At 38.5% G+C, this 15,367-nt stretch overlaps 2 protein-coding genes across 2 annotated transcripts; one reads left to right on the top strand and one right to left on the bottom strand.

The window, feature by feature from the left end:
* The first annotated feature begins 3,674 nt into the window (after positions 1 to 3,674).
* LOC141628640 (uncharacterized) lies at positions 3,675 to 4,962 on the top strand. The gene is made up of 6 exons (XM_074441749.1): positions 3,675 to 3,845; positions 3,930 to 4,010; positions 4,116 to 4,250; positions 4,481 to 4,672; positions 4,766 to 4,831; positions 4,951 to 4,962. Exons 1-6 carry the CDS (start codon positions 3,675 to 3,677, stop codon positions 4,960 to 4,962), a joined length of 657 nt encoding a protein of 218 aa, XP_074297850.1.
* A 994-nt stretch (positions 4,963 to 5,956) lies between these two features.
* LOC141628639 (uncharacterized) lies at positions 5,957 to 8,468 on the bottom strand. The gene is made up of 2 exons (XM_074441748.1): positions 8,306 to 8,468; positions 5,957 to 6,606 (listed from the first exon to the last, which is right to left on the bottom strand). The coding sequence occupies exons 1-2, from the start codon at positions 8,466 to 8,468 to the stop codon at positions 5,957 to 5,959; spliced, it is 813 nt and encodes a 270-aa protein (XP_074297849.1).
* Positions 8,469 to 15,367: the final 6,899 nt, after the last annotated feature.

Genomic DNA, 15,367 nt, shown 5'->3' with positions numbered 1-15,367 from the left:
TTCACTAACCAACCTTGTATATGCATCAAATAACTACCTATGTGCATAAAAGAATTTAGTATATACATGAAATAAGCTACCTTACTAATGTTGACTACTTTTGAGATAATTCTCCCAAACCAAACCCTACAGCAGCAGAGGCAAAACAAATTTCACCGCGGCAACGGAGTCCGCGTGTTAAAGCCAAAGTTCACGACGAAGTTGCACCAGAGTTGCCTCCTAACAAGAACAAGAGGAAAGCAGCATCAACAAGCAAAGAGCCAACGCAAAGTATAAAAAGAAGAAAGCGTTCTGACAAGTATAAGCCTCTCCTCACTCGGATGAGTCCTTCCTTGATCACTAATTTCATCAAGTTGGGGCCATCCGAACAGCAAATTGAAGCCATAAACAGTATGGGGTTCGGAGGGTTGTTACAACTTAAGTCAGAAGAAATCAATGGCCATCTGGCCAGATGGATTGTCGAGACATTTAATCCGTTCAATTGTTCATTGATGAACCGCGATCTTGTTATCTCTGATGAGGATGTCCACGTTGCAACTGGACTTCCTATGGGACCGATTGACATTGTTGCAGCTGGAATGTTCTGTAAGGAAAAGGAGTACACAGAGGCTGTCAAGAGGTATAAGGCTCAGTTTACCACCTCAGATATTACGAAAAAGGTTCTCTTAGATAAGATGATGGAGCAACGGGATGGTGGAGACGATTTCAAGAGGAATTTCCTCATCTATATCGTCAATGTTCTCTTGATGGGGGTAGTAGGTGATCATCCTAGCCCTCGGATATTAAGCTCCCTTTCAAATCTCGCCGATGTCCCTAACATGAATTGGTGCAAATTTGCACGGACCCATATGATCAACAACGTCATGTCGTGGAAGGCGGCTATAGCTAATTCCCCTAAAACTTATTTTAAGGGACCGATTCTGATTTTCCAGATTATCTACTTGGATAGATGTGTTTTCATGACGAGAACGGTGTGTCGATCATTTCCCTTATTAGCGAATTGGACGGATGAGAAAATTAGAGAAAGGGTTAAGTTGGAGAAGCAGAAGGGGGATGGCTTTGGCAAGGGCTCTGTTGAACCCATATTTGCTTATGTTGCACCTCAACATGAACGTGAACTTGTACCACGTTTACGAACACGAACACGAACCTCAAATTGAACTCCGAACCTCAACCTGAACCGAACCGAACTTGAAGCTGAACCGGTTGATGAGAGGAAAGAATCCATCAAGGTTTTGGCAAGCACTGCCATTCGACTTGCAGACATTTATGGTGACTTTACCAAAGCAATTAGAAATGCTAAGTGTAAGGCTCCCGCATTCCTACATGTCACGCAAATGTCAAAGTTGGCAGATTGTTTATTTGAAGGATTTTCCTTTCACACAGAGTACGAGAAGAAGGTGAAAGGGAAGGTCTTGATTGTGAAAGGGAAGGTGCTTGATTGTGAAAGGGAGGGTGCTACCATGGAGAACATGGAGGAGGATGAAGTGGAAAAGGACAATGAGAAAGATAAGAATGTATTGAAGGAGAGAAAGGAGGAGGTGGCAGTGGAGAAGGAGTTGAAGAAGGATGAGGGTAAAGTGGAGGAGGAGGAGTTGAAGGAGGAGGTTGACATGAGTTGTGCAGATGATGCGTTTCTAGACAATCCCACTGTCATGGCTGAATTAGAAGGGATCCTTAATAATGCATACACTCATGTTGGCAAGGTGTTTGATTCACATCATGAAAATATGTGGAACGAAAAAAAGGAAAAGGAAAAGAGGGATAAGGCGCTTCTGGAAGGACCGTCTTTCAGCCTTTTTAGTGGTGATGATGCGCTATATAACTCTCAAGAGTTCCTTGAGTCCAGGTTGCAGGCTGCTTCAAGTGTTCCTCATTCAAGCACAACAACTACGACGTCTGTTCCAGTAGTTCGTCCTTTATCGCCAATATCGCCAATTCTGATCTCATCCCAACCATCCCAACCATCGCCTGTAGTTATCTCCTCTCAATTATCGTTGGATGAATCGCCAATTGAGCCTTCTTGTCCAACTGTCCCCTCAGATTATGCCATTGAGAGGCAAGTGGCTGGTAGAAGGGTGCTCCCTAAGAGGTGTGTTGAAGTAGCGAATGTTTACCGGTCACCTTACTTTATCAGAAACGTGGACATGGTTCGTGACTTGAGTCGATCGGAAAAACTGGTAGGAGACTATGCATTTTCAGAGGACTTAGATGAAGAGTATGTATCACTCTCCTATATTTTAATTTTATTCGGCATATATGTATTACATTTTCTTTGTATAACACTAAGTTTCATGTTATCATAACTGTCTAGGGAGGTTTTATTTAGCTGTGCGGGTAAGACTCTCACACGAAGTCATATGAAGAGTTTGCTTCTTGATCGTCGAGTTCATACAAGTGTCATTTTCGTGTGGTGTGATTATTTGAATGAGGCCAACAAATTCAGAAATCGTAAATGCCCTTGCCGTCTATTTATCACAGAGACAACTGACGTAAGTGTTCCATGGCTGTTCTCAACCTTGGGATGCATTAGTCTTTCGAATGCATGAAATAATCTTGTAGATGCACGAAATACCAACCTAGGTGCATTAAACAACACTGAACATGCATCAAATAAGTGCCCAATTATTACAAGTTTTTATTCTCTAATACGTGTCACCTAATTTAATGAACAGATTGACTCATTGGATGTCAAATTTGCAGACGTGGAGTTGGTAAGTCCTTCAATATTTTCACATTTCCATGGTTGTTCTCAACTAAGTGTCTTTCTTTTCATTATTGTCTTTGTTTTCAATGTCGTACAGGTTTTCATTCCTATTGTTACACCCTTGCCATTTGTCTTTTGTTACCATGTTAGTAAGAAGATGTTAGAAGTGATGCACTTGATGTCTCCGTCAACCGACTATTCCCGCCATGTTAGACCTGTGGTATATCTTCGATCTTTTTGCCATAAAGTGCCTGATTTTCGTCTAATTTTTGTGAGAGATTATTTACTTGTCATTGTTTTACCTTTATCAGAAGAACTTGTTGGGTACGCTTTCAAGTAAGATTCCAAACTTGGTGTCTTCATGGCTTTTGATTCCTAAGTTGTATATTCCGCACGTTGCCGTTGATGTCGAGCATGATACTGGAATCTACCTCATGCGTCATATGGAGATGTACAACGGGGCTAAGGGACGCTTAGGTTCAAAGGTGGGTCGTAAAGGGAGTAAGTCTGTATTATTTAATTCAACCTTTCCTTGTATGTGCATTAAATATGAAGTCACTGATGTTGATTTCTTTTGTTGTTATTGTTCAGAGAGTTGATGTTACACGTTATGTTGTGAGGGTTTGCAATGAAATACTAACTTGGCGATACAACTCTTATAAACTTCAAGTGACGGCTGCAGCAAAGGACTACAAGAATGGCGTTCAGCTTCGGTAATGCGAAATTTTAAGTAGCTTTGTTTTCCGTTTTTCCGTTTTTCCATGTTAATAAAGGAGCTTTTATTTTCCCCTTTTCTCAGTAATCAAGCGCCACATGATGATTTACCATATACAGATGCACACTTGATCAATTATATTCGGAATAATAAGAAGAACAAGGAGTAAGTTCTAACTGACCATACAGCTTTCTAAAAACTTCAGTTTTTGTCCACTCTCTGATGTTCCGTGTTTTCTAATCTAATTGCAACATGTGCATCATTAGTGAGGTCGTTGTAGAAACTGATTGGTTGCAAGTTACCCAAGACGCGCTGCAGACCTTGCTGACAGGAAATTGGGTAATGGATATGGTTATTGATGCTGTTGGTATTCGTACTACAATCGAAAACCCGAGTGTTGTGTATTTTCCGACAATCATAAAGGTATTCATATTCCTTATTGTGTCAAATGCTTGTTTTTGGTTTTTGAAATGACAAAGAATTTTGACAAATGTTCTCAAATTTCAGGGAGTTGTCGGTAAAAAGGGGTTTCGAAGTCAATACGTCCTACTTGACTACTTGCCCCTCAATCTAAACACAACCCAACTGGTAAATAAATATTCTCTTACTTTTTTTCCCTTCTCCTTTTTTCGAATGCATTCTTTTTTCATTTGAAGTCGATAAATCCTACTTGACTAGTTTGTAATATTTCAGGCTTTCTTTCCTTATTGTGTGGAGAGATCACATTGGTTTGCATGCGTTGTTGACTTTGGGAAAAGGATGAACTTCATACTCGACTCCAACCTGCCCAGGCGCCGTGAAGTCAGGCAAAAATTTTTAGTTGAACAGGTATGATTTATTAGTTTTTGCACAAAAACATGTTACCCCTCACTTATTATATCCAGGAAGGTCGCTCAACAGCGATTTTTTGATCGCCCAAAATGCATTGTCGAATGAAAATACTGTTGGTGATCTTAATGTGCATGAAATACCCTTCTATGTGCATGACATACCCTTGCATGTGCATTAAATAGCCTTATACCACAATCACAATCACTCACTGTCTTGTTTTTGTATAGCTCCTGCCTGCTTTGGAGATCATCGCAAGAGACTCTCCAAGATACACAAGGTTGTTGGAGATCAAGACTTTTCAGTGGGAGGTTGTGCAAGTGCCTCAACAAAAGAATGGGTATTCTTGTGGAGTTTATTTGTTAAAGTGGCTAGAAAATTTGTGTGATCAAGCATCATGGAGTGATGAGCGTTCTGACGAGGTATAAATTTTTAAACAAACTTTTGTAAACATTATTCAGTATATTTTATTTCAAGCATTTCAATATTTGTTGTCAAATAAAATTTTTACGTAGGATTTGGATGAATATGGTACGAGTATGATTGCACGTCTCATCAAATGGAAGCGAAACAAGAGACAGGTAAATATAAAGAACCTTGAATGCCTAATTTAAATTTTGCCTACTTTTAATCTTCTTTTCATTAGATTCTGTCTCGGAGTGACTTTGACGTAATGATATTTTCCCCCGTTTTTTTGTAGGATTATCCCTAGGTGATATTTTCTAAACACTTGAGTCGAGGGATGTGCAAAGGGAGTGGCAGATGACCTAATCCAAAATTCAAACACCTTGCCATTTTTTTATCCGATTCCTTGAGTCGCGGGATGTACAAAGGGAGTAGACCCTGGAATATTAGCTTCTTGTGGAGTTTATTCTGGAATATGTAGTACACTAAGTCTTGAGAGTACATATTAGATTTTGGAATATGTAAGGCGTGTAAGACATGAAGTCATGTTTCCGGACTAATTCTAGAAACATGTCACGAGGCAACGAAAACGAGAAACAATTTTCAAAATTGGAAAACGAACATGTCACGAGGCAACGAAAACGAGAGACAATTTTCAAAATTGGATAACGAAAAGGTCTGTAATGAAATGCGAAAACATCGTAAATGCATTAAAAACTGTTCCACATGCATGGAATAACAGTGTGCATGCATGAAAAACAGGTTTATTAGACGACAAACTCGGGTTAGGAGGAGCGTTCGAGTTTCATCAGTAATTGCATATCATCTCATTACAAAAATGGTAGCATTTTGGTCAGCTCATTATTTACTACGGTAGATGTTACAAGTAGTTTGAATTATGCGACTTTTTTGCTGCTTTATTGTAATTTTTTCCCACCATGGATTGAGTGATTAATAATGAATCAATGAAACGGAAAAGCACAGTAAAATTTAAAAACGCTATAAATAAAATGAGAACTTAAACCGTTACTTGCATAATGTGTGCATGAAAAACTGTTCCACATGCATGAAATACATGTGTATGTGCATGAAATACCATTATATGTGCACGAAATAATGGTGACAGAAACACTCGGGCTTTACATTCTAGAAGTGTTGCATTCATTCGTTTGAAGAAAAAAAGTCCAACATCTATCAAATAAAATAAAAAGTCACGAATTATTCAATAAGGCAAATGTCCAATATCTATCAAATAAAATAAAATTCCCAAATTTTTCAATAAGGTAAAATAAAAAATTACTCTACTCATTGTCGGTTGTCCTTCGGTCACAATTCCTACTGTCGTGGTTCGCCATCTCCCCACAGGCCCTGCATTTTCTTAGCGCTTTCTTGGTCACTTCCCCAGCTCGTTCTCTTTGTGAGATCAGCCTTTTTCCCGAGCCTTTGTTTTTGCACTGCCTTGGAGGCAAAACCTTAATCTCACTAGGCATGTTTGTTCCTAAAAGCATCCCAATTTCAGCATTCTTGTCCTTTACCTTTGCAATACCAGTATTTCCACTTTCATCAGGGGTAATTTTTACCCTTTCCTTGAACTCACGCAAAATCCCAAGCAACTCATCACAATGCCCAGGACTCTGTTCAACAAGTGCCACACAAGTAAACAACTCTGACCATAACTCGCCAACTTTGTTTTTCTGTACATCCATTGATGTACAATCAGCAAGCAACTGGCCATTAGGGCCGACGATTGGCTGGCAGGTTGCTAGTTTGCTCCACCGACTAAGCAGGTAGTCACTTGGAACTTTCTGAATTCCCCGATCTTTAAAGACACACAGAGCATATCGACAGAGCATTCCATGTCTTTCAAACTTCTTGCATGTGCATACCACTGAAACATCATCCTTCTTAAAACCAACCTTATACGTTTTATTTCGAACTTGATCTATGATATCTGTGTATAGAATTGGATAGGTTTTATCTTTTTCTTTATCCCCAACACCACATGAATAGCAAGCTGCTTCGACTTCCTTTTGAAACTCGCCGAAAATTGTTGGAGTGTAGATTTCTGATGCATGCTTTTCTAGGGCTAATGGAGTCGACAACTGGGGGAAGGAGTTTTTTGATTGTGCAACAAGTTTCGAATGAGTCCATCTTTGAGCATCCATTGCACTCTCAAATCTCATCCAAAACTCAACTAGGGTTAAATTAGGATTAGTGAAGTTCTTTGAAAAAGTGGTTTTCTCGACTCGACTGGAGGTCGTTCTCATCAAGCCTCCTAAAAAAACAGATCACGAAAGTAAGCTGGAACCCACATATTTCTAATGTTGTACTTCTCCTTAAGCCACTCGTTATCCGACAACCCATGAGATTCAACTACTGTTGTCCACCTTTCCTCAAATTCAGACGGCTCCACATCTTCGCTCCAAACACATCGGTTTATCTTCTTCAGAACTCAAGTATCTTTACATATTACAGCCCTACTTTCTCGTGCAACTTTTTTAGTATGTGCCACATGCAATATCTGTGTTGCACCTTGTCTTTCCAGGCTAATTTCATTCCTTCTTCTATCCCCGCATCTTCATCGGTTATCATACAAACTGGATGACGACCCCCATAGCCTCTACGAATTTCGTAAATAGCCAAGCAAAGGACTCCTTACTCTCATTTATAATAAGTCCAGCCCCAAAGGTCACGCATCTCTTATGATTATCCACGCCTGTAAAAGGACCAAATATCATCCTATACTTGTTTTTTCTAAAGGTCGTATCAAAAGAGGTCATGTCCCCGAATAGCAAATAGTTTTTAATACTAATAGGGTCAGCCCAAAACACATGTGACAATCGACCTATCTCGTCTACCTCAAAATCAAAATAAAAAGATGGACACATGTGTTTTATCTTCATAAAATGCTCAATAAGCATTTGAGCATCCCCCTCTGATAAATAATTTTTGATATCTCTAGAAAAGTTCTTAAAGTCTTCCAATGACGCACCCACATTCCTATAACCTCTAACATACTCCTTGAACAACCTATACGACTTAACTGGACCTATGTTATTTTTGGAGTTGTCAATTATCATTTTTTTGTGAACTACATTCAACTCTCTCGTTTGTGTCAAATGTACCATTGTTGATGGTGTTTGTGGCATATGATTATGACCTTCATGAAAATCATATATTTGGTATTTACCCATATCAGGACCTTCCTCCAAAATTCGCTTAAATTTAATACAAGAAGGACATTCTATCCTAGTCCTTTGCCTCCTGTGATTTTTCCCTTTCGCTTCACATACTCCAGCCTTATTACACACAACTTTTTTATGCGTAACGACACCATTTTTAGACTTTTGTGAGCTTAATCTAGTCACAAACCCAGATTCTTTTGCATATGCTTCATAAAACTCAACACCTAGTTCAAGCTTATCGAATAGCATACCAATAACAGGCTTAAGATGGTTGAGACACTCAAAAACCCGATTCGTGTTGCTTGAAGAACCTTCGCGCCTCCTCGTCCTCTCGCCTCCTCTACTATGATATCTCGCATATGTGGTGCAATTAAAGTAAGAAAGGCGAGGGATACAAAAGCATATGAAATGTACCTTTAAAAAGCTGAAAACATCAAGCAACTACCAGGATGAATAGAATTGTACCTTCAACAAATTCGAAAGTCACAACTTCAGGAACATCATTCTCAATCGCTATTATTGAGATATTTCTAATATAGGTGACATGCATTAGCTTCAACATTCGCTCCTTCGTTTGTAATGACATTTGAAGAAGTTTGTGATAGTATTGAGGAGTTGTCTTTGTCATTATTGCTGCAACAAGAAATGTCAAAAATTAAATAAGCAACAATACAACAGTATAATTCATGAAATTGAGTCCCTGATTTTAACAAATGTAGGCAATTTCACAATTTCTCCAACCCTAATTTCTCAATTAAGCCAATTTGATTCACAAAATCACATTTTGATGCACCTAAACAGAAATTTGATGCATATAAACAGGAATTTGGATGCACATAAACAAGATTTTGATGCACATAAACGGTCTCCAACCCTAATTTCTCAGTTTCCCCAATTTAATTCATGAAACCCTAATTTCTCAATTAGAACAATTTGATTCACAAAATCACTTTTTAATGCACCTAAACAGGAATTTGATGCATATAAACAGAATTTGGATGCACATAAACAAGATTTTGATGCACATAAACGGTCTCCAACCTTAATTTCTCAGTTTCCCCAATTTAATTCATGAAACCCTAATTTCTGAATTAAGCCAATTTGATTCACAAAATCACATTTTGATGCACCTAAACAGGAATTTGATGCATATAAACAGGAATTTGGATGCACATAAACAAGATTTTGATGCACATAAACGGTCTCCAACCCTAATTTCTCGGTTTCCCAATTTAATTCATGAAATCCTAAATTCAGAAGCATGATTTATCAATCCAGAAACTTAAGAGACGAATCAAACCCTAATTTCATGGTTTCAACAAATTTCTCAAATCCCCTAACCCTAATTTCTCAGTTTCCCCAATTTAATTGTCGAAATCCTAAATTCAGAAGCATAATTGTTCAATTCAGAATTCTAATCGGTTAATCAATCCCTAATTTCACGAACAATCTAATGTAATCGACTAAATCAACTAATTTCACAACAAATAATCATAAAGATCAAAATTTTACCTCGAATTTAAAGGCGTCATTGATTGAAGCAGCGTCGAAAGGTTGATTGTCGAAGAATTTATCGTTCGATTGTAGAGAAAGTTAAGGTTTGATTATCGAATAGGCGTCATTGATGGCGGAAGGTTTTCATAGTCGACGAGATGAGTTGAAGAAGAGAGAGAAAGCAAAATTAGAAAATGAGTAAGATTAGTTGGGTTTGGGTAGGACGCGCGAAAAAGTTTGGGCTTTGGTTGAGTTAATCTCAGCCTGTGTATTATTAGATTCAAGGGTTGTTAAGTGGTTCTCATGGTTCTCATTATATGGGTGGTTCTCACCGGATCTCGACCCTATATATATATATATATATATATATATATATATATATATATTAATTAATTAAGTTTATCATGCATTCCTCTCTATCATCTTGCTTCTTCTTTGTTTTATTTTATTTAATTTGTTTTACTAGCTAATTAAGCGAATAATACTTAGAGAAATAACACAATGATCGATAAAAACACATACATGCAAATGAAATATTTAGAAAAAGAAAATAATGACGATGAAAGACGATGAAACCAACAGTGACGGCGAGATTTACCTGATAATTAGAGAAAGTAAGAGACGATGAAACCAACACTGACGGCGAGATGATAAAGCGACGATGAGAAAGAGAGAAAGAGACGATGAGAAAGTGTGTGTTTGTGTTTGTGTTTGTGTTTGTGTTTGTGATTGTGATTGTGTTTGTGTTTGTGTTTGTCTGTGTTTGTGTTTGTGTTTGTGTTAAGGTTTGTGTTTTGTGGCTGTAGCTGATCTGTGTTTGTGTGGTTTATAGTATGGAAAGTATTGACAACGGTTGTTAAACAAAAACCGTTGTTCAAAAGTTTTAACAACGATTTTAAAAAATAACCGTTGTGATTACTTTTCACTAACTTTGCGCCAATTTTGCGCCAAATTATTAACAACGGTTGTGCATGTTTGGCCCGTTGTTAAAACTTATAACAATGGTTATATAACCATAACCGTTGTAATTAATTTTAGTAAAATTCGCGCCATACGTTCTACAACGTCTATTGTGATTTTCGTGAATAAGCGTTGTTAAAGAGGCGTTGTAGTTACCTGGATTTGTAGTCGTGATTGCTCTTCCTCTTTAATCTTTAGTAGTATTAGAAACCAAATTCAAAACCCCCCATTTGTGAATTAGATAGACGGACTTACAGATAGATACCTTGCCTCCCTGTGGAGATCGACCCTACTTATCACTAGCTTCTGTTAGTTATATTTAGGTATTTATTTTTGGTACATAACGACTGTATCAATATCAACCACAAGTCCATCCTTTTTTCCACATCAAGACTCAACACCTTCAAATATACCACAGTACGCATAACCATCAAACTTTTTTTCTCGCATCCTACTCCTCTTAAGATAAATATTACGTCCTCGTAACCCAACTATTACTAGATTCTTAGCTATTCCTTCCACTTATCACCATATCATGTCACTGATAACCGACTATAACCTTAACACCGATAACCATTCCCAGTTCCAAGGTTCTCTCTCTAATTCCATATTCCTAATCATTCCGCACACCACCTAACATATACCACAAAATCCTCACCATAACCACTACCACAACTCGTCCACGTTACAACACAAACACATTCCTTTCTATTCACGTACCTATCCCCACCACCTAACTCACGACCCAAAATTGTTAGACACCCACTTGATCCTCTAATTCTCTTTTTTATTGTCATTAAACTCGTCCATAACTTGACATGATACTAATTCCCAAACACTTCATAGTTACTGTTCTGATAAAAGACTGAACGAACTGCAACTTCCAGCTTAGTACCCACATATTCTGCCAATTACTTTCCAGAACTATGTCAACAAAAGTCTTGTCTAACATAAGATCGATAGTGTTCCAGCCACTTCCCTCAACTATGTTTCTTCAACAAGGTATCACTGTAACTATGACAACATCGACCACATGTGCAACTCCCTTCCATATTATACTCTATTCTCACTCACAAGTCAACATTATAGGAAATAATAGTAAACAGAACAACAATCTATATGTCCATACTAGACTGACATAATCTTTAAAAAGTTTATCTCACAAGTACCCTACTTACTCCACCACAACCGATGACGGCATCGCAACACAGCTACCAACAACCACATCAAAGCGTGAAGGTACCCGCATCGCAACAGGGAGTACCATGCCCACATCAAAACCCGTAACACAACAACCACATTAGTAAAAAGTAGAGTCCCGACACAGCAATCGTCTTACGACTCATCCAACCACCCATTACCCTTTTGTCGAAATCGTCTTACTAGATCACAAAACAACACATATTACGCAGAATAACCAGATCACAACTTTATGAATATCATACCATACTACTACTTATGAGGTCTGAACCTCACAAAATTATTTACACGCATCATAGACCCATAACCAAATTTAACTAGCCAATCCCGATCCCGTAAGTTACCACTTGATAAAGGTTATCTCTTGCCCAAGTTTAACTCGTATGCCCTTCATAACATATCCTCCCATCCGCACAATTATCACCACCCGACAAAAGTAACCATATTATAAGTGCCCAACTACTAGCATACACCTCCTATATCCACATCTTATACTCCCTCATAACCATACATACCAACCAGGCCTCAACAAAATCAACCTCCTTAAAACGGTTAACTCCCTTATTTAACATCATCCTTAACCATTGGTGACAACACGCCGACACCACCATCTTTCATATAACTACTCTCTTACCGTCACCTCTATTATATAGCAATTCATTCCTCTCTTTGGTTATCATCCCATATAACGAACATTAAATCCATCAACAAAATTACTCCAACAACTATTTAAATTTTATCCCTGATTATATCGTCACCTAGCTCACCACCATAGTCTCATACAATGCCAATACTCTACCAACTTCCTACTCCTTTAAGTCCTCAAAACTCATGACTAACAAGTTGTCCCGCAATTTATATATATCCCTTAACTCACACCCTCATGGTACTATCACACAATTCCATGATTCCTTACTTTCGTGTCCCTTAATTTTTATGAACTTCAATCAACTTACCATCATCTTTCTCTTCCCAGTACTTCCAAAAATCAAATTCTATTAGGCTATATCATTATTTTTCATTCATTTCTTATCAATAATCCCTCTCATCATGCCTCTCACTTATACTCCCCACCGATAGATCCACCCACTCAATGATTTCTCCTTAATTGATTACATCTTCTTTTAATAATTCCAGAAAACCAAGATTCACTTCATCCCGGGACCTCCCAAATGATTATACACTAGGCTCACCTTCTTGTAATATAAATCTCCATAATGACTACTACATACAATTCCTCATTGCGGCATCCCTCGATCAAAGCTCACTAGACACCGATATTTTCAATTTTTTTTATCACAACCTTCTATTACACAACTCCTCACCCAACATCGTCATAATCATTTCTCTCCAGACATCACTATATATCCCAAATTACCATATTTTTCAAATCCCTCATTTCAGACTTTTCGTTCTCACATTCCTCAAATTTACATTACCACTCTCATCATCACTCAACCATATCCGGTCATCACTAAACCACTTAAGCCAATGACTAATTCACTCACCATAACTCACAGAATGTGCTCCTTATCTCAATAGCTCGTCAACTTCACTTATTCTTTCCACTAACCACCACAATCATGTGTACCCATGTCCTCTCTACCAAACACATATCCTTCATAAGTTGGTATTCTCCACATCATAGTATCTGTTAACTTACGTATCAAGACCATCACATATATAAAAGAATACTTTAATACCCAAAACATATGTGTCCACATAACCTACGACTCAAAACAAATGTAAGCACATAGCCACCGACTCAAAACGACCGCCCAAAGAGGTACTCGGTTGAGTACATGACGTACTCGACTGAGTACAGGACACTCGGTCAAGTAACTATACCACTCGGCCGAGTTCTCCACTCCAGAAGCTGACCCAAATTGCCACAGAAAGATTACTCAGCTTAATACGGGTTACTCGGCCGAATATGCAAGTTACTCGCCCGAGTAGGCCCTACTCAGCCGAGTTCCTGCATAGTTCTCAGCAACGTCCAGTTTCCGTAAAACAGTCATATTTCACTCGTTACTTGGTCATTTTGGGCGTGTAACCTATCGTTAGAATCATAAGAAGACAATATATCACCACAATTTAGAATCTCAGCAATAGCATTCCTAGAACTCAACTTATGACAGTTTTAAGACAGCCCTTCCATAATCGGTCTTCATACAAATCAATTTTTCTTAACAAACAATAGCAACTCAATATTTCTAAAAAACAGTACATAAATGAACTTTTATCATACCCACATGTAAATTAACACAACATTCATATACTACACATGCTAGAAGTCACGTTCATCCTTTCTTACCACATTCATGCCCATACTTCCAAGCCGAATAATACGCATCACATCTCATCAAAATGAAATTCAAACCAAACATATCACAATTCGGTACTATCCACATTGTTCCTCCCCTCACCCATGCCAATCATATTGCTTGTCAAAATCACCACATTAGTCCACATACCTATATTAATGCACATAAAATACCACATAGTACAATTTCCATATCACTTCCAACCAAGATACACATACACCACTCTATTCATACACATATAAGCACACACACAAACAAATATCCCCTTGACACACCCCATAGTACTGGCTCGAAGTTGTAAGGGCAAAGTTGCAGCCTTAGGACGTCTCCCAAGCCTTCGCGATAGCTCCAAACAACTCCTACCCGGGTTTATTTTTTTTAGACTCTTTAAGTTCATTATGTTCATTAGTTACAGGTTCCAAAATCGTCGCTCTGATACCACTTTGTAGCACCCCCACATACCGAGGTGCCTTACCAAGGACCACCTAGCATGTGAAGCTGCTACCATCTCGGTTGCACGGGGTTAGTATATCAAAATTAACCATTCAGAAACATTTATTAAAGTATAACGTTTAGTGATTACAACGTCTCAAACAAAACCAAAATGAAAGTGTATAAAACTCAATACATTAAGATCCAAAACATCTAAACTCGTAACAGCAAAAGCTAGACTTAAAGTAATGACATCTCATCCTCATCCCCGCAGCTAAAGATAACCATCGCCTGTCAGAATCTGCTAACCATCCCCGAATGGATCACCACAAATTTACAAAAAAACAACGGGGTCAGTTCACTGAATAATCAAGATAAGCAATATACAAGAAACAACCACGATAACAACTATACAACCATTCTCCAATTCCAATCATGCCTCACATCTGAATACACACTCAAGTGTGTAGTCCTGCCAGATTACCTGCCGCAACAGATAATCCACACCGCCACTGGGGGACCGCAACCTTGCCCCCCCCTCCCAAGCCCCGCTCATCGCAACGAGCAACAACCCATGTTCAATAATGTGCAAATCCCCCTTGTGACGGGTTCCACAAGGGGCGAATCAAGGGCGTGAAGCCACTCCTGCAAGTGCCTCCACTCAGCCGAGGACGCACCTCACCAATATAGTCAATTCAGCACATCTCCAACAATCAAGAATGAAATACAAGCCAACAATGATACTAATCATGCCAATACAATAATAATCATCTTAAATCAATTACATTGACATTTGAGTAGGGAAACCCTACCTTAGCACAGATCCGAATACGATTCTACATCGGAAGTTAGAAACGTTCTTCTATAAATCCTTCATCTAACAACAATCACAACAATCTAATCACAACATGCAATCACCCCTTTTACCCAAATTACAAAACTAGGGTAAAACCCTCAAAGACAAATCTAACAAAGGATATACCACTTGTGACTTACCGACGCAACTGACGCGATAATACTCGGCCGAGTACCCCTTACTCGGCCGAGTATTACCATATTCAGCCGAGTGTTCCTGGACAGTAGCCTGACAAGAAAACCCACGACACATTACTCGGCC

The sequence above is a fragment of the Silene latifolia genome, chromosome Y (assembly GCF_048544455.1).
Source record: "Silene latifolia isolate original U9 population chromosome Y, ASM4854445v1, whole genome shotgun sequence".
NCBI lineage: Eukaryota > Viridiplantae > Streptophyta > Magnoliopsida > Caryophyllales > Caryophyllaceae > Silene > Silene latifolia.
Note: the sequence above shows the minus strand (reverse complement) of the source record. Positions and strands in the feature narration are given on the sequence as shown.

Bases quoted from the DNA above. Each gene is read 5' to 3' on its own strand.
- LOC141628640 (XM_074441749.1), top strand. From the start codon at position 3,675: ATGTGCATCATTAGTGAGGTCGTTGTAGAAACTGATTGGTTGCAAGTT. The intron at 3,846-3,929 runs GTATTCATATTC...CTCAAATTTCAG, and splicing joins ATTTTCCGACAATCATAAAG to GGAGTTGTCGGTAAAAAGGG. The intron at 4,011-4,115 runs GTAAATAAATAT...GTAATATTTCAG, and splicing joins ATCTAAACACAACCCAACTG to GCTTTCTTTCCTTATTGTGT.
- LOC141628639 (XM_074441748.1), bottom strand. From the start codon at position 8,468: ATGACAAAGACAACTCCTCAATACTATCACAAACTTCTTCAAATGTCA. The intron at 6,607-8,305 runs GTACAATTCTAT...TTCTATACACAG, and splicing joins GACTTTCGAATTTGTTGAAG to ATATCATAGATCAAGTTCGA.